This window comes from Equus caballus, chromosome 10 (assembly GCF_041296265.1).
Source record: "Equus caballus isolate H_3958 breed thoroughbred chromosome 10, TB-T2T, whole genome shotgun sequence".
Lineage (NCBI taxonomy): Eukaryota > Metazoa > Chordata > Mammalia > Perissodactyla > Equidae > Equus > Equus caballus.
The window spans coordinates 68,181,551-68,204,842 of record NC_091693.1 but is presented as its reverse complement, the minus strand read 5'-3'; the positions used below and the strand labels follow the sequence as shown (position 1 = coordinate 68,204,842).

The 23,292-nt window shown below is 36.9% G+C and overlaps 1 protein-coding gene across 4 annotated transcripts in view; it reads left to right on the top strand.

Moving 5' to 3' along the window:
- REV3L (REV3 like, DNA directed polymerase zeta catalytic subunit) overlaps positions 1–23,292 on the top strand; it is a 178,605-nt gene that overhangs the window by 49,472 nt on the left and 105,841 nt on the right. For all 4 annotated transcript variants that reach the window (XM_070225413.1, XM_070225412.1, XM_023650935.2 and 1 more), the window contains 2 exons: positions 4,823–4,897; positions 11,686–11,846. In XM_070225413.1, coding sequence (XP_070081514.1) covers positions 4,823–4,897; positions 11,686–11,846 — 236 coding nt within the window. The remainder of the gene's footprint in view (positions 1–4,822; positions 4,898–11,685; positions 11,847–23,292) is intronic.

Below are 23,292 nucleotides of genomic sequence, written 5' to 3'. Positions count from 1 at the left end.
TATTGAGCACCTTCTATGTGCCAGGCACTGTTCTAGGTGCTTGGAATATTTTGGTGAACAAAACAAAGATCCCTACCCCCAAGGAGGTTACATTCTAGTAATGGGAAACAGAAATAACCAATAGATAGAGCATGAAATAAATAAATCTATTTATCACATGACAATTAGTGCTGTAGAACAAAAGATGTAGAGCAGGATAAGAAGGATCAGTACTGGGGTGGGAAAGTGAACTCGTGGCAGTTTTACATAGGGTAATCAGGGAAGGTGTCATCAACAAGGTAAATGACATTTGAGCAAAGACTGAAAGTGAGGGAGTAGGAGTAGCATGGAGGTCATGTTGGAATGGAGAGAGAGGAGAGTCGGACAAAGTGAGGTTAGAGAGGTATGAGAGGATGGAGAACATGCTGGCCAGTGGTTCTCAAGGTATAGTTTCCATTCTTTGGTTTCACTAACATCAGCTTTAGCTAGTTTGACAACCATGAGAATGTACCACTCGGATCTCCAAAAAATAGGGAGCATAATTGACCAACAGCCCCAGCTACTGCTCTGAAATCCAACTATCATCCCATATGTGCTGAAGTTGCTTCCAGAGGCTTCTCCCAGCCAATGACTAAGTGTGGCAAGGGTACTAAGGCAGGTTCCGGGGAGACACTTGAGGACTCTCCAACAGCCATTCTGATCTTTCATTAGAATCACACTGCAATAGAAGACACTTCCATTGATTTTCCCTCTGTCCCTCTCTCCTCCACTTGGGATCAGACCTGTATCTAAGTCTGGTGGCTGTCCCCACCTCTCCTGGGTCCCTCATTTTCTCTCACAGTTATTTCCCCTAATAAATTTCTTGTACATTTTGACGTCTACTTCTCAGAGGATTCAGACTAACATACCTGGGAACTTCATCAAAATACATTCTTTGGTCCCACCCAAGACTAAGTGAATTAAATAAGCCTTTCTGATTTTCTGATGATTCAAATGCATACTAAAGTTTGAGAACCATTGCAGTAGGTGGTTCTAAGGACTTTGACTTTTACTTTGAGCTATTGCATGATTTTGAGCAGCCATGACCTAACTTCAACTTAAAAGGATTGCTTTAGCAACTGTATGAAGAATAGATTGTAGTGGGATAAGAGTGGAAACAGGGAGAGCATTAAGAGTCTGTTTCATTAATCTGGATGAGAAAATATGGTGGCTTGAGCTAGGGTAGTAGCAGGAGAGTAGTCAGAATAGCTTCTGGATCTATTCTGAGGGTTGAGTCAGCAAGATTCGCTGTCTGGTTGGATGAGGGTTGTGAGAGGAGTCAGGAATGACTATAAAATTTTGAGTCTACTGCTATAAGGATGGGCGGTGCAGGTAGAGCAGCTGGCAAGAAAGATTTGGGGTTCATACTGGAACATTTTGACTTTGATATGTCTGTACAAAATCCATCTTAAATCTGTCTACTCCTTCTACCTTAATCTAGGCTTTCCTCTGGACCACCAGAGTATTCTTTTAATTGAATTCCTTTCTTCTGTTCTTGTCTCACTTCAGAGCTGCAAAAGTACCCTTCTTATAATGGAAATTGGATCCTTTTAAAATAATGTAAAATCCTTGAGTGGCTTCATATTGTTCATAGAATAAACTTTAAGCTCCTAACCACAGCCTATGTGATCTGATCCCTGCCTGCCTCTGTAACTTTGTTCACTATGTTCCATCCAGAAACACTGGTTTTCTTTCAGTTCCTCTGAGGTGCTGAGCTCTTCCCCACCTTTGTACATACAGTTTCCTTTCCTTGAGTGCTGTACCCTTCTCCAGTTCTTCAAATCCTTCACCTCTCTAGAGAAGTTTTCCCTGAGACTTCCTCCCTTAAAATAGGTTTCATTATTATTATTCTGTATCTCATCCTATTCTTTGTTTCCTTTAGCACTTAATATAGTTTGCAATTATTTTAATTTTTATTTACTTAATTTTTATGTTTTTCTCACCAGCAGGTAAGCTCCATGAGAAAAAAGACCGTGTTTGTCTTGTCCATTATTATATCCCTAGCATATTGTATGGTGTTGAGCACTTAGTAGATATGGCTCAGTAACTGTTTGTTTGAATAAATGCATGAGGTGAAAGTCCATACCCATGCTGTGACAACAACAGTTAGGTTAAAGATCATCATTAGCTTTATATCCTAATTTTTTATGTTTAGTAGTTTCTAAGAACTTTCCTATACATAATCCCATTTCAAAGTAGAATCTCCAGACAGCCTAGTGAAATGAATAATTAGTCACCAATCGGTCTATATTTTTGATGGGTATTTGTTAAAGGCATTGCCATATTTTTAAGAGTAGTTGAGTTACAAATCTGGATACCTGGGGGCAAAAGATGAGCTGTTCAATCTAATTTATGGCTGCCCTTCTCTTTTTTCTCCTATTCTAATATATATATATTTTTTCTTAACCTGGATTCCCTTTTCTCTTACCATACATTCTAGCTTCTGTGATTCCTTTACTCTTTCAATAGTCTTTACTTCTTTAAGGTAGACAAGGTTGCATCTAGCTACCAAGTTAAAATTTGTGCAAGGTTTAATTCCGGTCTTCCTAGACTATGCATTATCCTGAGGCTGGGTTAAGAGAGAGGACCGTGACCTTAGGCTCATTTCGGGGATTCCTTGCCACGTAGCTACCATGATTCTAGAAAATATCCTATAGAGAGAGTCTTAATCCATCTAAATTAATTAACTGAGTTTTTTGCTATCTGTGCTCACTTTCCTTTTATTATATTTAAAAACTAACTCCGATTATCGGATATAATTTTTAAGCTTAAAAATATCTACTCTCAAACTCCGCTTTATTCTACTTTCTTCCCCCTAAAGAGTCTCCCTGTTGAGGCATTCTTTTGGCAAAATCAACTAAAGCCAACAGCAGGAAGGAAGGGTTGCAGGTTAAATTATACGGAGACTTTCTTGGCCAGAAGAAGCAGAGAACTGAATTTATTAAATTTCCAGGCTATATCTTGGGGCAATAGATATGAAAACAGAGTCTTAGATTTACAAAGAATTTTACAGGTTTGATAGTCTTAACTTATTTTCAGTTTTTGAAATTTATGAGCTGCTAATTGTAAAAACCTAAAGATTGTTAGCAAAACCAAGACAAAGCAAAGAATATAGACCACACCAATGGAGACTCCCCCCCTCCCCATTTATCTGGCTAAAGATAACCCATGTCTTTAGAGAGGTATATTTATATATATGAAAAATACTACAGCAGGAGGAACAAATAAAGAGTTGAATTTTGCCAGTGAGAGAGAATGAGATCATTCACGTAATGTGTCTTTCTTTCACGCCTTCCTTCATAGCAGCAAAAATGGGGTAAACAGCAGCAAACTAGACAGGAAGTGGTAAGTGTTATTTTAAAAAGTCAAGAAAGGGGAAGGGGGAAGGGATAGAGAGAGATGGTCAGAGAAGGCCTTTCTGAAGTGAGTTTAAAGCAGACACCTGAGTGAAGCTTGAAAGCAAGCCATACAAAGGCTCAGGGCAGAGCTTTCCAGGCAGAGGGAATGGCAAGTTACCTGAGAGTGGATCAGGTTAGAGGGGTGAAATGTTTAGAATGGTGGAGGAAAAAGGAAGAGAGGTGTGATGTAAGATTGAAATAAGTGGCAAGGACAAGATAAAAAACCTTTAGACCTTGGTAAATAGTTAGATTGTTTTTAATAGAAATTGCTTTACAGCAGTCATACAGGTGGCTCTGACCTAAGGACTGGAAACAACTTTTAAAAAAATTGTTTAAATATACCCCAAATAATGATATTTGATGTCCACTACACTATCAGACATGTCAGAAATGGCGTCCTAATGAGGGAAAGTTCTATCTAGTGCCTGTCATAAAGGGACAATATTTTTAAAATGAAAAGTGATTGGATTTATCCACCTAAAGACTTAACCAGCCACTTATTTGCAGAGAAACTCTAGGCAGATATAAAACTTTAATTTTGTCTACAAGTTCAGACCTGTTCATATATTGTTTCTAATTACATCATCTTTGAAAATGGTAGCCTGTATATCAGACGTACTGGATAGTTTCAGAACCTCCTGAAATGATATAACATGATAGCCCAAGTTATTTCATCTTTCACTGAAGACTTCTTTCTCTCTCTGTCATGTGGATTTTTGCTTCTCCCTTTCCCTGTTCCAGCTGATGCCCTGAGAAAAACCCAGCCTCAGCATAATTAGAGTCCTTAAGTATGGCCATGATCTTTTCAATCTCTTAAGTTTCTGTCTACACACTTTTCACAGGCTTCATTTGATTTGGATGTGTGTTATATACACATACATACCTACATACATACATAAAATAGGTAAATTGTCTCTGCTTAGTGAACTAGCAAAATTAATAATAAACAGAGACAAGGAAAGTAATATAAATGCTGTTAATTAAAGGACTTTTAATTAAATGAAGAGCTTTAGTTTTTGGCAGAAAACATGGGTAATGGAAGAAGGTGCCTGAAAAGTCTCTGTTTTTCTTATACATGCTCAGAATAAAGAGAAAAGAGCCACGTTTTAATAGAGTTACAGTGATTGAAATTAAGGTATAAATAGTTTGCTGCTCCTTTTCGTCCCTAGTTTTTTTAAAATAGTGTTTTTAAACTTTTTAAAAGAAGTAACCAGATTTCAATATTTCATGTGTTAACCTGTGGTAAATTTGATTGATAGGTCTTAGAGGTTTTTTGTTGTTTTTTGGTAATATTAAATATAAGTAAGACTGAATTAAGCCAGCTGAGTCTAATTAGGGCTATAAGTTGCATTATTTCATCTCTGAATGATGAAAATAATATGAAATATCTTTTTCTTTTATTTCAGGCCTTTTTATGGTTATCATGAGAAGGAGAGACACTTTATGAAGATCTATCTTTACAATCCTGCAATGGTGAAAAGGTACAAAGATAAGTGAAATAAAAATATGAATAACTCATTAATTTAATAATAAAAGAAAAATCTATAAGAAAGGCCTATATAGTTTGTAGCATTACTAAAAAGGAGACCATATTATATACATAATGTATAAAGAGAGAGACCCATGGCTTGGACTCTAGGAAGGATATGTTAAGGGTGAATGGACCTTGGTTTATAGCTCTTAACTGCTTCTTTTCTGTCTTGGCGAGTTTGTAGAAGTAGATAAGGAGAGCTGATGGCTGTCTGTGTGATCTTAGTGCCCTGCTGGCCAGACCAGATGTTCAGTACCAAGAGAAATTTGCTCTTCAGTTTCAAAGCAAGAAGTGTTTGAGGGTGAGGCCACTGTGGGAGGGTTCCGAGATCTCAGAATCCTGTTGATTCCTTATTGATGTTGGTGAAATTTTACATCTCAGGTTTTTGTTTCGTTTGTTTCTGGGTGTTTTTTTTTCCCCCTTCTCTCAATAAATCTCTCTACCTGTAGCTTATTCTCTCAAACATCCTAGAGTCCAAGTTCTTCAGAGAAGGAAGGACACATATAGGGAAGACTTCAGTCATTCTTTAGGCTTCAAAACAAGCCTAAAAAAAAACCCGTGTGGTGATGAGCTAGGGTAAAAGTGGCTTGAAGAATCTCTGAGTGTAGTTTTTTCAGAAGATCCTCTCTGCTAGTAGGTACTAGGTTCCAAAAGGTAACCTTTTGGTAAGACAGAAATTGGATGTTTCCCCAGAGTGAATTTAGGCACCAAGAGAGGCACAGCCACCAAGGATAGGAGGTGTACTTTAAATTAGACCAGTTGAGTACTTCACTGAATCACAGCCCTAATCCCAAAGGTTATTCCCTTCTCTGAGTAACCAGTGAAAACTAGTTTTCTCTAAAACCTGCCCCTAACCTTACCCCAAACATCTTCTGTTATGTAGGGCACCAAAACAGTTTTTCAGAATAGGCACTTAACAGACAATGATATTTCTTTTTTTTTTTTTTTTTGAGGAAGATTAGCCCTGAGCTAGCATCTGCTGCCAATCCTCCTCTTTTTGCTGAGGAAGACTGGCCCTGAGCTAACATCTGTGCCCGTCTTCCTCTACTTTATATGTGGGATGCCTGCCACAGCATGGCTTGTCAAGCGGTGCCATGTCGGCACCCAGGATCTGAACCGGCGAACCCCAGGCCGCCAAAGGGGAACGTGCACACTTAACCGCTGAGCCACCAGGCCAGCCCACAATGATATTTCTTAGACCAGTTCCCCTCCAGTCACACTTTCTCTTATCCTTAGAGAACAAAAGAGCTGTCCCTGTGGATTCTTACCCTCTCTTGTACACACAGTGGTAAGAGAGTGAACCTCAGCCGTTTTCCTCTTTCTCATCCCCAATTGTGCTAGAGAGGAAACCATGAATAAAATTTGCATGTGTCTTTTATAAATAATCTGTAAACTGTAGTTCTATTTGAAGTATAAATCTGTTTTTCTTCCTTCTGACTGTAGCATCAAATACTTATTAAACTATTTCTAATAAGTTTGCTTTAAATTATATAGTTAGCTTATCATAGTGCCTATCTGAAATTCCCTGATTTATTGACAGATTCATTCATTTACTCATTTTTTAATATTTCTAAAATGTGTACATTTATATTTGATGCATTATGGAATTTGCTGGGTAAACAGTGGTGAACACAGTTTGCATGGTTCTAGCCCTCAGGGATCTTACAGCCTAGCAGGGGAGACAGACAGTAAACAAGCAACCCAAGTATGTAACCAAACATGTGATACATGCAATTAAGGAAAAGAACAGGGTTCTATGAAAGAAGATATTTTCTCTCTTTTTTTTTTTTGTTAATTTTTATAGTACCTTTATACATGAATCGTTTGCGTTATGGTATTTAACTAAAACATAATGTAGTGGTGAAGAGTCCAGACTCTGAAACCAGATTACCTGCAATCAAAATCTGTCTCTGCTACTTTCTAGCTGGGTGACTTTAGGCAAGTTATTTAATCTCTCTGTGCCTTAGCTTCCTCATCTGTAAATAGGGTTGATGTTAATACACATTGTTCTGACGATCAAATGTGTTAATATCTGTCAATCACTCAGGACAGTACCTGATACATAAGTGCTGTGTAAATATTGGCTATAGTATATATGTAAAATGTTCAAGTGCAACTTATGAGCCTTACCCTCTCTCTTAAACTCTCTTCCCTAGAAACAATCACTTTTAAGAGTTTGGTGTACGTCCTTCTATTTTTCATACATCTATATGCACATATCCTCTTTTAAAAATTTCTGTATAAAATTGGTATCATGTTGGAAGGTAAGTCCGCAGGGACAAAGATTTTTTTCTGCTATGTTTGCTGCTGAATCTCCAGTGTTTACAATAGTGTCTGGCACATAGTAGTTAGTCAGTAACTATTTGTGGAATGAATAAATGAACACTATACATATCGTTTGGGGACTGGCCTCTTGATTCATCTACTTGCCCATCTCCTATGATCTTTACTTCCATTCTTCTTAAACTGCTTACTCTCTTGACCCTGAAATTCTCTGACCCTGAAACACACCCTGAAACTTTCCTACCTTTTTTTTTTTTTTTTTGAGGAAGATTAGCCCTCAGCTAACTGCTGCCAATCCTCCTCTTTTTGCTGAGGAAGACTGGCCTTGAGCTAACTTCCATGCCCATCTTCCTCTACTTTATACGTGGGCCACCTACCACAGCATGGCTTTTGCCAAGCAGTGCCATGTCCTCACCCAGGGTCCGAACCAGCAAACGCTGGGCCACCAAGAAGCAGAACGTGCAAACTTAACCACTGCGCCACTGGGCCAGCCCCACTCTGAGCTTTAAAATGCAGACTTCCTGGTTTCTGACTAGTCTTCTTTTTTTAAAACAAATTTTTGAGATATAATTTACATGCCACAAAATTCACACATTTTAAGTGTCGCAATTCAGTGATTTTTAGTAAATTTACTGAGTTGGGCATCTATCACTCTAATTCAGTTTTAGAACTTTTTCATGGCTGCAGTAAGTCCTTTATGTCTGGTTTTTGTTGTCTTTTTAATTCTGTCCCTGAGTTACTCCCACTCTACCTGTTTTTAGGCTTCAAACTCCTTGGCCCCACTACTACTACCCCATTTTGTAGCCTCCTCCTACAATTAATTTATTTCCTTTCCATCTTATATTCTGTATCTTCTCAACTCCTTTGCCTGCCAGGTGAAGACGTCAATTCGGGATTAATCTATTTGTTTGCTTTCTCTCTGCTAAAGTCTGGTTTCTGGTTATGCAGGATACCACAAAAAAGCACTGTAAATTCATGGTCTTCAACTTCACCTGGGCTCTGCCCTGCCTTCTATTTTTCTCTTATTAATTCTCTCCTAACCGTTTTCCACACTCTTTACTCAAATGTAAAGCTCCTTCTGAGGCTTTGTCTCCTACTTCGTGGAGAAAATAGAACCCATCAGTCTCGAACAGTGGTTGTCAATGTGTGGACTGGGGACTCCTGAAACCCTTTCAGGGGATATGCATTGTCAAAATTATTTTCATAATAGTACTAAGATGTGATTCACCTTCTTCACTGTGTTCGCTGTTGCTGGGTAAAACTGCTGGCACCTTGGCCCAAGTCAAGTTACAATGGTTTACCTCTCTCACAGACATCTTCTGAAAATGAACAAAGTGGGCCTGTCACTTCAAAGAAGAAAACTCATAGTGTTTGTTGCCAATGATAAAATTTGAGCTTTTAAGCAAACATTAAAAGTTTGGAAAACTTTATTGCTACTGTGAACTTAAAACCTTTCTAGTACTTAAAGATCTTTCTGATGAGATAGGTGATAGTATTAACAAATGATTTTTTTTATATTGTTTAATGAAGTGTATCAACATTTAGAATATCTGTATAACTTAGTGGACCTATATTTTCCAAATGACCAGTGCATGATGTTAGAAAATCATGCATGGGTAAAATTATTCAAAGTATAAGACAGACCAATAGATTTTAATGTAATGGTACAAAAAGTTCATGGATCCGGTTTCAAATTCTGCATTGTTGCGAACCTCTGAGAAACTACCACTCTGTTGCGTTTCCATGTAGTATCAAAGAAGCAGCTCACCATTTATCTGAAAGTGCTATTCAGTTACCTTCCTTTTTCCAGCCACATATCTGTGTGAGGCTGGATTTTCTTCATATGCTTCAACCAAAACAATATATCACAACAGACTGAGTAGAAGCAGATGTGAGAATCCAGCTGTCTTCTATTAAACAGATTTGCAAACACATAAACCAGTTTCTCTTTTTTCACTAAATTGTTTTTGTTTTGGAAAATATAGTTATTTTTTATAAAACAAGGTTATTTGTGTTAACATATAATGGGTTTATTATTATTTTAAAATTAGTAAATAAGTTTCTTAAAAATTTCTCAGTTTTAACTTCTAATATGGTAAATATCAATGTGTATGAACAACATAAACAAAAGCTCTTTGGTGCACTCAGTTATTTTTAAGAGTGAAAAAATTTCCTTGGACCAAAAGGTTTGAAAACACTGGAATATTTTCTCTTAATTTTCTGTCAAAGATCCTTAAACTCTATTAACATTCATTTTCTCCTTTTTGCTGCCTATTACAGTGAAAGATTTTCCCTCTCACCTCCAAAGCTCAAGATCTACTCTCTTTGACCTTTTTTTCCATTTATCAGTTATCCCCATCTCCCTTTCCACACCGTTTAGATTTTAATAAGACTCTGTTAATTTTACACACATGCATTCATACTCATAGCTCTTCCCCCAGAAGGATTTATCTGTACTTTGTGTATCCAATTTCTTATCTCCCATTCACTCGTTAATACTCTGCTATGGCTTCTACCCCAACCATTCCACTAAAATTGCCTTCACTAATGACCTCCATGTTAAATCCAGTTAACACCTTTTTGTCCTTACCTTTTGACCTCGTCTCAATGCTTACTGTGCCTTAAAATAATCCCAAATATTGGTTTCTTTGCTATAAACTTCCTCTGGCTTTCCCCATACCCATCTGATCATTCATATTTATGCCAGTTTGTTGGTTCCTCTTTTAACATCTGTGGTTGTTCCCTGGGGTTCCGTCTCAGGCTTTCGTCTCTTCTCTCTGTATGTCTCCTCCCTCTGTAGCCTTAACTACTCCCATGGTTTGGTTTGGTTTTTGTTGATTTTTATGCATTTGACTTCCGAGTGTGTATCAGTAGCCTAACTATCCCTCCAAAGCTCTTGATCAGTATAGGTATCAAACCATCTACCGGATAAATAGAATAGCACCGTAGTTAAGAGTGAAGATTCACCAGTCAAAGAAAATTTGGTTTGAATTTTAGCTCTTCCGCTTTATATCCATGTGATTTTGGACAACTTTTTAATCTCTCTAACACTCAGTTTCTCTATTTATAAAATGGGGATGATAGTACCATGGATTTTTAGTGAGGATTACTTGAGATTAAGCATTTAAAGCACCTAACAGAGTGTTCAGTATGTAGTGCTCAAAAACGTTAGCTGCGTCTGCTGTGTTAATAAAATTATTCTTATTCTCATCTTCATTATCATTTATTTCTGATATTTTCAGAGAATGTATGAAATACCCCACTATACCTAAAGCCCAGTATGTCTAAAATTGAGTTTATCCTTATTCCCTCTCCAAAAGGAAAATCTCCAAATAAACCTGTGTTCTTTTAGTCCTTTCTATTTCAGTAAATGCAGCACCGCAACTAGCTGCTTAAGCAAAAAATCTAGGCATTACCCTCCACTCCTATTCTATACACCTTCCATGTCTAGTTAGTCGTTAAGGTCTGACCATTTTATTCCTTATATACTTCCTGAATCAACACGTTTCTGTGATCCTTGTCAAAGTCACCATCATCTTAGTTTTTCCACAGTAGCCTTCTCACTCCTCACTCCCTAGCTCTAGTCTTGTGCGTTCGCTAGCTAACCTGCTCACTTCACTTTCCTACTCTTCACTTCACAGGCAAATTCCACTACCTCTTCACGTGTCTTAATGGGCTCTGCATGACCTGATTTCTCGTTACCTCTCTAGCCTCTCTCACCAACCACAGCCTCTGTCACTAGGCCTCCCTCAGTCAATGGTTTCAGTTCCTGAATAAGCCATGTTTTCTCTTGACCTTTATGTGTGCAATTTTATTTGCATGAAATGCTCTTCCTCTCTTCAGAGAAAAAGTATCTCCAGTTCATCGTTTGGTCTCCTGCTTAGCGACTTCTCTTCAAGAAAGTTTTGTAGACACTCCCTCTGCACCTCGGTCTGAATAATGTTCCTTCTAGATGTTCATATACTTGCCCTGCATGGCACTTACACTATTTATAATTGCCTATTGTTTGTATTCCCCATCATGAAGAAAAAACAATTCGGAAGAAAAATACTACAATAGTAACATCCCTGAGTGGTGGATTGAGTCATATTTCCTTTTTTAAGAATTTTTGTATAATCTTTTGAAAACTTTTTCTGCGTTTTTAAAAGGAAAACTCATATTTCAAAAACTTTTTGACATTTTGGTTTTTTAATGTAGTTTGTCTTAAATTGGTTTTAAAAGTCAAAATATTCTTCATCCAAGAAGTTTTTTGTCATTTTCTTTCAGAGTACACGGCTTTCTTTAAAACTTGATTTAAACTTTTAATTTCTAACAAAATACAAACTTCCAGTAAAGTTGAAATGAAAAATTTGTGTGCTAGTATAATGTATTTTATTCTCTATATTAGTATAATCATTATTTCACTATATTTTAGGAAACATAATTTTATGACATAACTTTTTTTTTCTGATTTAGGATATGTGAACTTTTGCAAAGTGGAGCCATAATGAATAGATATTACCAGCCTCATGAAGCGCATATTCCCTACCTCCTACAGCTCTTCATTGACTACAATCTGTATGGAATGAATTTAATTAATCTGGCTGCTGTCAAGTTCCGAAAAGCAAGAAGGAAAAGTAAGGTTAATTTCGCAAGTTCAAATTAAAGCTTTGAAACAAGTGTTATGCAATTGATGATTTATAGAATAATACGTATTTAGAAAATAAGTGCCGAGTGGATAAAGAATAAAAAGAAATATGCAAAGTGGTATTAGAGTTTATCAGGAAAAGAATCTCAAAAGAAAATGTTTTGGTTAACAGTTTTATTGAGATATAATTCACGTATCATGCAATTCACTCATTTAAAATGGACAATCCAGGGAGGGACCTGCCCAGTGGTGCAGCCATTAAGTTTGCACGTTCTGCTTCAGCAGCCCCGGGTTTGTCGGTTCAGATCCCGGGTGCGGACATGGCACCACTCGGCAAGCCATGCTGTCGCAGGTGTCCCACATATAAAGTAGAGGAAGATGGGCACAGTTGTTAGCTCAGGGCCAGTCTTCCTCAGCAAAAAGAGGAAGCTTGGCAGTAGATGTTAGCTCAGGGCTAATCTTCCTCAAAAAAAAAAAAAAAAAAGGACAATTCAGTGGTTTTTAATATGTTCACAGAGTTGTGCAACCATCACCACAGTCAAATTTAGAACATTTTTAGCACCTTTATAAGAAACCCCATAGTCTTTAGCAGTCACTCCCATCTTCCCATGTCTCCCACCCCTTAGCAATCATGAATCTACTTTGTCTCTGTAGGTTTGCCCATTCTGCTCATCTCATATAAATGGAATCATATGGGGTTTTTTTCACTTAGCCTAGTCTTTTAAAGGTTCATCCTGATGTTGTAGCATGTATGAATATTTTGTTCCTTTCTATCGGCCAAAGAATATTCCGTTCTATGGCTGCACTACACTTTATGGATTCATCAATTGGTAGACATTTTGAGTTTCCACCGTTTTGCTATTATGAATAATGCTGCTGTGAACATTCATGTACAAGTATTTGTGTAGCCGTGTGTTTTCATTTCTCTTGGGCATACACCTAGGAATAGAATATCTGGGTCAAATGGTCTAGCATCTTTAGCCTTTTATTCTCATTGGATTCCATCTCCTCTACTTAATACAAAATCAATCCAACATTTTGCTCCAATTCTACTGTTCTTTCTGTTAAAATTTTTTTCTTTTCCTTCACTGCCAAACTTCTTGAACCAGAGGTTAGCATTTTTTGTCTTGTAGTTCACCAGCCCTTTTTTTCTTTTTGGTATAACTCCTTTCATTTCTTCTGTCATATCCAAACTGTACTCTGAAAAGTAACCAAGGAGGATTTTTTTTTTCCCTGAATAGTGGGCTAGGTTATTAGGATCAACCTTCCTACTAAAAACAATTTAAAGGCTAGATATGAATTTTGTTTTTAATCTTAAATGTATCAAAGAGATTATAAAACAAAAAAGAAGTACTGGCTGACAGAGGGAGTAGAGTGCTGAAAGCACTCTTTGCCCTGAGGAGTTTGCTAATCCTGGAAAATTTAGAACCTCCATTGAGACAGCCTTACTAGGTGAGGGAGACAGAAACAAAAGCCTGGGGCCTGCTGGACAGGTTAGAACCCTGCACAGAGTAAGGTAGGGTCTCAAATAGATATGCCCTTAAGTTGAGCACCACCTAGGAAGTGCAACAACCTTTGAGACATTTCAGCCCAGTTTCAATCCCCTGGGACTAAAAGAGCTTCCCAAATCTAGAATTTGATCTGAGGTGGTGCTGCTCTAGTAGTACATTCAGATATGGCAGAGGCAAATGCAGATCCTCTCTAGAGGGAATTATCTTTATCTTAGGTCTCAAATTCTTCCTCAAAGTAAAATTTCAAGTATAATATGTTTAGCACACAATTTAGAACATACCAGTCACACGAGAAGGCTGTCTCCATGAGCAAAACCTAACATGCACACATGCTCACATACACACATCCCAGACCTACAAAGAATTCAGATATTGAAATTATTAGATGTGATTTGAAAAACTGTAATTCAGAATCTTTATTAAATGTGATGCTATTTGCAATGCTCTAATGTATAATGTTATATTCACTTACAGTTGTGTTTGTCTTGTCTCTCCAACATGCTGATAATATCCTTATGTGAAACAACTTAGATGCAATAGTTCTTTTAAAAAGAGATTGTTTTGTAGTGACAACTTATATTAAATAATTACACTTTCATTTAAATCCACAAAGATTGAAGCATTATGACCAGCATGAGTCTGCTTGTAAGTAGACCAAAATAATTCATTTGTTCGTAACTAATTCTACTAGATAATACTAACTTCAGGTTTAGATGACAACTTATGGTTTACTAAATGCTAGTTTTTCTCATCTTCTCAAAAATCTTACAGTACTATAAAATTTTTAAAATACACCAAATTGTGTGAATAAATAGATGTCCCTTGGTCCTTAGGATCCCCAAAAGAGAATCATCTAATGAAGGATGAGGTAGGCTGTCTGCCCAGTATCTTCCCTTTTTCTCCATAAAGAGACTAACAAATAAAGGAAGGAAGAGGGAAGATATAAGGAAAGTAAGAGAGAGAGAACCATCCACTGCTTAACCTTTTTCCATACAGAGTTTGTTTCCCCTCAATCTTTTATTTCTTACCTAGGAGATCCTCCTCCCCCCGCCCCCGCCCCCCCGCCCCCCCGCCGCCAATGTAGGGATTTTCAAGAGTAAAGGTTTAAGGACTCACATTACTCAATTTCAAGAGTTACTAAACCTACAGCAATCAAAACAGGCTGGTATTGGCAAAAGGGTAGACGCATAGACTGATGGAACAGAACAGAGCCGAGAAATAGACCCACACAATATAGTCAACTTAGTTTTTGACAAAGGTACAGTGGTAATTCAGTGGAGAAAAGATAGTCTTTTCAACAAATAGTTCTGGAATCATTGGAATCCAGAAGCTATATGTCAGAAAATAAAAGAGCACAGACACATACTTCACACCTTATATAAAAATTAACTCAAAATGGGTCATAGACCTAAATGAAATGTAAAACATCAGACTTCTAGAAGAAAACAAAGGAAAAATCTGCTTGACTTTGGATTTGGCAATAAGGTTTTAAATACAACACAAAAAGCATGATCTATGAAGGGAGAAATTGATAAGTTGATTTTGTCAAAATTAAAAACTTTTGCTCTGTGAAAAATACTATTAAGAAAATGAAAAGATAGGTCACAGACTTGGAGAAAATATTTTCAAATTACATATCTGATAAAGTTCTTGTATCTGGAATATATAAAGACGTCTTAAAACTGAACAATAAGAAAGCAAACAATGCAATTAAAAAAGGTCAAAAGACCTGAACCGGCACTGACCCGGTGGCACAGTAGTTAAGTTTGTGTGCTGCACTTTGGTGGCCCCGGGTTTGGACATTCAGATCCTGGGTGCAGACCTATGCACCACTTATCAAGCCATGCTGTGACAGATGTCCCACATATAAAATAGAGGAAGATGGGCACAGATGTTAGCTCAGGGCCAGTCTTCCTCAGTGAAAAGAGGAGGACTGGCAACAGATGTTAGCTCAGGGCTAATCTTCCTCACCAAAAGAAAAAAAGACCTGAACAAGACTCTTCAGTGAAAAAGATGTAAGGATAGCAAACACACAAAAAGATATTTCTCAGCATTATATATCATTAGGAAAATGCAAATTAAAACCACAAAGAGCTACCACTACACACCTATTAGAATGGCTAAAATCCAAAAGAACTAGCAATAAGACAGACTGGTAAGGATGTGGAACAGCAGCACCTCTCATTCGTTGCTGGGAGGAATGTGAAATAGTGTAGTCGCTTTGGAAGACAGTTTGGCGGTTTCTCATAATGTTACAGATTTATTGTGTGGCCCAGTGATTGCACTCCTAGGCATTTACCAAAGTGATTTAAAACACTTGTCCACCCAAAAACCTGTATGCAAATGTTTATAGTGGCTTTTTTTGTAATTACTAAGAATCTAAAGTAACCAAGATGTCCACTCAACAGGACAGTGGAGAATACTGATGTATCCATACAATGGAATACTGTTTATCAATAAAAAGCATCAAGGTATTGATTCACACATCAATGAATCTTTGATGCGTTTTACTAAGTGAAGGAAGCCAGACCCAAAAGGCTACAAATTGTACACTTTCATTCGTATAACATTCTGAAAAAGGCAAACTATAGAGATGGAAAACGTATTAGTGGTTTCCAGGATGTGGAGAAGAGGGGAGTGTTGACCACGAAGCAAACGTACAGAGGAACTTTTAGAGTGCAGGAATTATTCTGTACAGTACTGACACGGTGGTGTGACGCTGCATTCGTCAAACCCATAGAACTGTCCCTTACCCAACTATTGAAGGTTAACATCCCCAGTGATGTCATGTGGATATCATGTGCGCCTTCATATGTGATCAGAAGAACACTTCACCTCTGTGGTATTCTTTCCAAAAACCCATAACCACAATCTAATCACGAGAAAAACATCAAACAAACCCAGACTGGGGGCTATTCTACAGGTTACCTGACCAGTACTCACAACCTCGTCAAGGTCATGAAAAACAAAGACTGAGAAATAGACTGATGGAGACTAGGGAGACATAACTCAAGGCAATGTGATGCCCTAGATGAGGTCCTGAAACAGAAAGCAGACAGTGGTGGGAAAACTGGTAAAATTCAAATACAGTGTGTAGTTTAGTTTACTTAATTCTAATGTACCAGTGTCAGTTTCTTTGTTTTGACAAGTATACCATGGTAATATAAAATCTTAACAGTAGGGGAGACCTGGTAAGCAGTATATCAAAACTGTCTATACTATCCTTGCAACTTTTCTATAAATTTAATATTATTCCAAAATAAAAAGGTTATTGCAAAAAATTAGAATAACAGGTTGGGTATCAATGTCAAATATGGCTGAGAGTTCAAGAAATATTGAAGAATGGAAAAGGTTCTAGAGTATGTACAGGAGGTATTTATAGAAAAAGGAGGTAATTTTCACAAAAGTTTGTTTCCATAGGTGAAAAAGCATGAGAACACTTTGAATTATCAGAAACATTAGGACATTTATTTTAGTTATAAAAGTTAGTTGAGTATTAGAATGGTAATTAGAAGGGTTTCTTTTTTTTTAATAGGGAAGATTTTTATGATGTGAAGGCAGAAATATATAAAATTTAGTTGGTTAAAAGCAGAGAAATTGCAAATATGATGAAATAAAATTTTTATCTCTATTATATTAAATAGCCCTCAGGTTTTTGTTTTGTTTTGTATAAGATGAAAGGTTATGCTGAAATCTTGGAAGAAACAGGTGAATCATGTTTTTGTATTTTGTCATGTTACCTAGGATACATTACGGTTAAACTGACAGTAAACAATTTATGGTAAATTAATATATATAGTTTTTATATATGCATAACAACATTTTTGTCTTATAAGACAAGTTAATGTAGTACATAACATTATCTTACTTTTTTTTTTTTTTTAAAGATTTTATTATTTCCTTTTTCTCCCCAAAGCCCCCCGGTACATAGTTGTATATTCTTCGTTGTGGGTTCTTCTAGTTGTGGCATGTGGGATGCTGCCTCAGCGTGGTCTGATGAGCACTGCCGTGTCCGCGCCCAGGATTCGAACCAACGAAACACTGGGCTGCCTGCAGCGGAACACGCGAACTTAACCACTCGGCCACGGGGCCAGCCCCAACATTATCTTACTTTTGAAAGTGGAGTAAAATCAAAAGTGAAAAAGATTTTGAAATTTTAATATTATATATGCATATGCAATTTTGTCTCAGTATTCAATTATATAATACGTTGTCAAATAAAATGGAAATGGTGCTACTTACTATAGTTGTTAAGGTGAAGTATAGAAGTACTTAAATAGAGTAAATATTTTGAACAGCACAGAGGCACTTTATATTACATTTTTTAACATCCACAGTTGAAAAGAAATTTCATGTTTATATATGTATATTTAAATTGGAGAGTTTACATGTTCTTTAGGGAAATATGTTAAAACAATACATACAGTGTAGGTAAAAATGTGAATTTTTATAATGTGATAGATAGTTTTGAATCAGTACACTTGTGTAGATTCTTAATTCATATGAATTTATTAGAAAATAATATTTATGTTGTAATTTACAACTTGCAAAGTATTTTTTTAAATGCCCTAGCTACATAACAGCAAAATCTTTAAAAACTTCTGAAAGTGTGTAGAATCAGTTACATATGTTTTGCTGAAATAGTAATACCTGGTCTCAGCCTAATTACACCATTTTGTGATCAAGCTAACCAAGTAAGAAAATCAAAGTATTAAATTTAGCTGGAGAGCATTGTAAATTTAATGTCTTTCTTTTTTTATTTTTATTTTTTACTTTTTATTAAGATTGTGATAGTTTACAACCTTGTGAAATTTCAATTGCATATTATTGTTTTTCAGTCATGTTGCAGGTGCACCCCTTCACCCTTTGTGCCCACTCCCCCCTTCCCCTGGTAACCACTAATCTGTTCTCTTTGTCTACATGTTTAACTTCCACATATGAGTGGAGTCTTACAGAGATTGTCTTTCTCTATCTGGCTTATTTCACTTAACATAATACCCTCAAGGTCCATCCATGTTGTTGTGCATGGGGCCCTTTTATCCTTTTTTATGCCTAAGTAGTATTCCATTTATGCCTAAGTAGATTCCATATCTTCTTTATCCAGTCATCAGTTGATGGGCATTTAGGTTGCTTCCACATCTTGGCTATTGTAAATAATGCTGCAATGACCATAGGGGTGCATGGGACTTTTGGAATTGCTGATTTCAAGTTCTTCGGATAGATACCCAGTAGTGGGGTGGCTGGGTCGTATAGTATTTCTATTTTTAATTTTTTAAGAAATCTCTATACTGTTTTCCATGGTGGCTGCACCAGTTTGCATTCCCACCAGCAGTGTATAGGGTTCCTTTTTCTCCACAACCTCTCCAACATTTCTTACTTTTTGTTTTGGTTATTTTTGCCCTTCTAATGGGTGTAAAGTGATATCTTAGTGTAGTTTTGATTTGCATTTCCCTGATGATCGATGATGATGAGCATCTTTTCATGTGCCTATTGGCCATCCGTATATCTTCTTTGGAGAAATGTCTGTTCATGTCCCCTGCCCATTTTTTGATCGGGTTGTTTGATTTTTTGTTGTTGAGTTGTGTGAGTTCTTTATATATTATGGAGATTAACCCTTTGTTGGATATATGACTTGCAAATATTTTTTCTCAGTTTTGGTGGATTGTTTTTTTGCTTCAGTCCTGTCTTCCTTTGCCTTGAAGAAGCTCTTTAGTCTGATGAAGTCCCATTTGTTTATTCTTTCGATTGTTTCCCTTTTGTGAGAAGACATGGTGTCCGAAAAGATCCTTTGATACTGATGTCAAAGAATGTACTGCCTATATTTTCTTCTAGAAGCGTTATGGTTTCAGGTCTTACCTTTAGGTCTTTGATCCATTTTGAGTTTATTTTTGTGAATGGTGAAAAAGAATGGTCAATTTTCATTCTTTTACATGTGGCTGTCCAGTTTTCCCAGCACCATTTGTTGAAGAGACTTTCTTTTCTCCATTGTATGCCCTCAGCTCCTTTGTTGAAGATTAGCTGTCTATAGATGTGTGGTTTTATTTCTGGGCTTTCAATTCTGTTCCATTGATCTGTGCACCTGTTTTTTTTTTTTTTTATTAATGTTATGATAGATTACAAGCTTGTGAGATTTCAGTTGTACATTTTTGTTAGTCATGTTGTGGGTACACCACTTCCCCCTCCGTACCCTCCCCCCACCCCCCCTTTTCCCTGGTAACCACCGATCAGATCTCCTTCTCAATATACTAATTTCCACCTATGAGTGGAGTCATATAGAGATCGTCTTTCTCTGACTGACTTATTTCGCTTAACATAATGCCCTCGAGGTCCATCCACGTTGTTGTGAATGGGCCAATTTCGTCTTTTTTTATGGCTGAGTAGTATTCCATTGTGTATATATACCACATCTTCTTTATCCAATCATCAGTTTCTGGGCATGTAGGCTGGTTCCACGTCTTGGCTATTGTAAATAATGCTGCGATGAACATAGGGGTGCAACGGACTCTTGAGATATCTGTTATCAGGTTCTTAGGATAGATACCCAGTAATGGGATGGCTGGGTCATAGGGTATTTCTATTTTTAACTTTTTGAGAAATCTCCATACTGTTTTCCATAGTGGCTGTACCAGTTTGCATTCCCACCAACAGTGTATGAGGGTTCCTCTTTCTCCACAACCTCTCCAACATTTGTCGTTCTTGGTTTTGGATGTTTTTGCCAATCTAACGGGGGTAAGGTGATATCTTAGTGTAGTTTTGATTTGCATTTCCCTGATGATTAGCGATGATGAACATCTTTTCATGTGTCTATTGGCCATATTCATATCTTCTTTTGAGAAATGTCTGTTCATGTCCTCTGCCCATTTTTTGATCGGGTTGTTTGTTTTTTTGTTGTTAAGCAGTGTGAGTTCTTTGTATATTATGGAGATTAACCCTTTGTCAGATAAGTGGCTTGTAAATATTTTTTCCCAATTAGTGAGCTGTTTTTTTGTTTCAATTCTGTTTTCCCTTGCCTTGAAGAAGCTCTTTAGTCTGATGAAGTCCCATTTGTTTATTCTTTCTATTGTTTCCCTCAACTGAGGAGTTACAGTGTCCGAAAAGATTCTTTTGAAACTGATGTCAAAGAGTATACTGCCTATATTCTCTTCCAAAAGACTTATTGTCTCAGGCCTAATCTTTAGGTCTTTGATCCATTTTGAGTTTATTTTGGTGTGTGGTGAAAAAGAATGGTCAATTTTCAATCTTTTGCATGTGGCTGTCCAGTTTTCCCAGCACCATTTGTTGAAGAGACTTTCTTTTCTCCATTGTAGGCCCTCTGCTCCTTTGTCGAAGATTAGCTCTCCATAGATGTGTGGTTTTATCTCTGGGCTTTCAATTCTGTTCCGTTGATCTGTGCACCTGTTTTTGTACCAGTACCATGCTGTTTTGATCACTGTAGCTTTGTAGTATGTTTTGAAATCGGGGATTGTGATTCCGCCGGCTTTGTTTTTCTTGCTCAGGATTGCTTTAGCAATTCGCGGTCTTTTGTTCCCCCATATGAATTTTAGGATTGTTTGTTCAATTTCTGTGAAGAATGTTCTTGGGATTCTGATTGGGATAGCATTGAATCTGTATATTGCTTTAGGTAGTATGGACATTTTAACTATGTTTATTCTTCCAATCCATGTACAAGGAATGTTTTTCCATCTCTTTATATCATCGCCTATTTCTTTCAAGAAAGTCTTGTAGTTTTCATTGTATAGATCCTTCACTTCCTTGGTTAAGTTTATCCCAAGGTATTTTATTCTTTTCGTTGCAATTGTGAATGGGATAGAGTTCTTGAGTTCTTTTTCTGTTAGTTTATTGTTAGTGTATAGAAATGCTACTGATTTATGCACGTTAATTTTATACCCTGCTACTTTGCTGTAGTTGTTGATTATTTCTAATAGTTTTTCTGTGGATTCTTTGGGGTTTTCTATGTATAAGATCATGTCGTCTGCAAACAACGAGAGTTTTACTTCTTCGTTACCTATTTGGATTCCTTTTATTTCTTTTTCCTGCCGAATTGCTCTGGCCAGCACCTCCAGTACTATGTTGAATAGGAGTGGTGAAAGTGGGCACCCTTGTCTTGTTCCTGTCCTCAGAGGGATGGCTTTCAGCTTTTGTCCATTGAGTATGATGTTGGCTGTGGGTCTGTCATATACGGCCTTTATTATGTTGAGGTACTTTCCTTCTATACCCATTTTACTGAGGGTTTTTATCATAAATGGGTGTTGGATCTTGTCGAATGCTTTCTCTGCATCTATTGAGATGATCATGTGGTTTTTGTTTTTCATTTTGTTGATGTAGTGTATCACGTTGATTGACTTGCGGATGTTGAACCATCCCTGTGTCCCTGGTATAAATCCCACTTGATCATGGTGTATAATCTTTTTGATGTATTGCTGTAATCGGTTTGCCAAAATTTTGTTGAGGATTTTTGCATCTATGTTCATCAGTGATATCGGCCTGTAGTTCTCCTTCTTTGTGTTGTCCTTGTCAGGTTTGGGGATCAGAGTGATGTTGGCTTCATAGAATGTGTTAGGGAGTTCTCCATCTTTCTCAATTTTCTGGAACAGTTTGAGGAGAATAGGTATTAAGTCTTCTTTGACTGTTTGGTAGAATTCTCCAGAGAAGCTGTCTGGTCCTGGACTCTTGTTTTTGGGGAGGTTTTTGATTACCGTTTCTATTTCCTTACTTGTGATTGGTCTATTCAGATTCTCCATTTCTTCCTGATTCAGTTTGGGGAGATTGTAGGAGTCTAGGAATTTGTCCATTTCTTCCAGGTTGTTCAATTTGTTGGCATATAGTTTTTCATAGTATTCTCTTATGATCTCTTGTATTTCATTGGTATCTGTTGTGATTTCTCCTCTGTCATTCCTGATTTTATTAATTTGCGATTTCTCTCTTCTTTTCTTGGTGAGTCTGGCTAGGGGGTTGTCAATTTTGTTAATTCTTTCGAAGAACCAACTCTTTGTTTCATTGATCCTTTCTATTGTCTTTTTTGTTTCAATATTGTTTATTTCTGCTCTTATTTTTATTATTTCCCTCCTTCTACTGACTCTGGGCTTTGTTTGTTCTTCTTTTTCTAGTTCTGTTAGGTGTCGTTTGAGGTTGCTTATGTGAGCTTTTTCTTGTTTAGTGAGGTGGGCCTGTATTGCGATGAATTTCCCTCTTAGGATTGCTTTTGCTGCATCCCAAATGATTTGGTATGTCGTGTTCTCATTTTCATTAGTCTCCAGATAAAATTTGATTTCTTCTTTAATTTCTTCAATGATCCATTGTTTGTTGAGAAGCGTGTTGTTTAGTCTCCACATTTTTGCACCTTTCTCTGCTTTTTTCTTGTAGTTGATTTCTAGTTTAATAGCATTAGGATCAGAAAAGATGCTTGATATTATTTCAACTCTCTTGTATTTATTGATGTTTGCTTTGGTTCCCAAAATATGGTCAATCCTTGAGAATGTTCCATGTGCACTTGAGAAGAATGTGTAACGTGCTGTTTTTGGATGAAGTGTTCTATATATATCTATTAAGTCCATCTGGTCTAATTTTTCATTTAATTCTATTATTTCCTTGTTGATTTTCTGTCTGGATGTTCTGTCCATTGGTGTTAATGGTGTGTTGAGGTCCCCTACTATTATTGTATTGTTGTTGATGTCTTCTTTTAGTTCTATTAAGAGTTGCTTTACAAATTTTGGTGCTCCTGTGTTGGGTGCGTATATATTTATAAGTGTTATGTCTTCTTGGTGGAGAGTCCCTTTTATCATTATATACTGTCCCTCTTTATCTTTCTTTATCTGTTTTGCTTTGAAATCTACCTTGTCTGATATTAGTATAGCGACACCTGCTTTCTTTTGTTCATTATTAGCTTGGAGTATTGTTCTCCATCCCTTCACTCTGAGTCTGTGT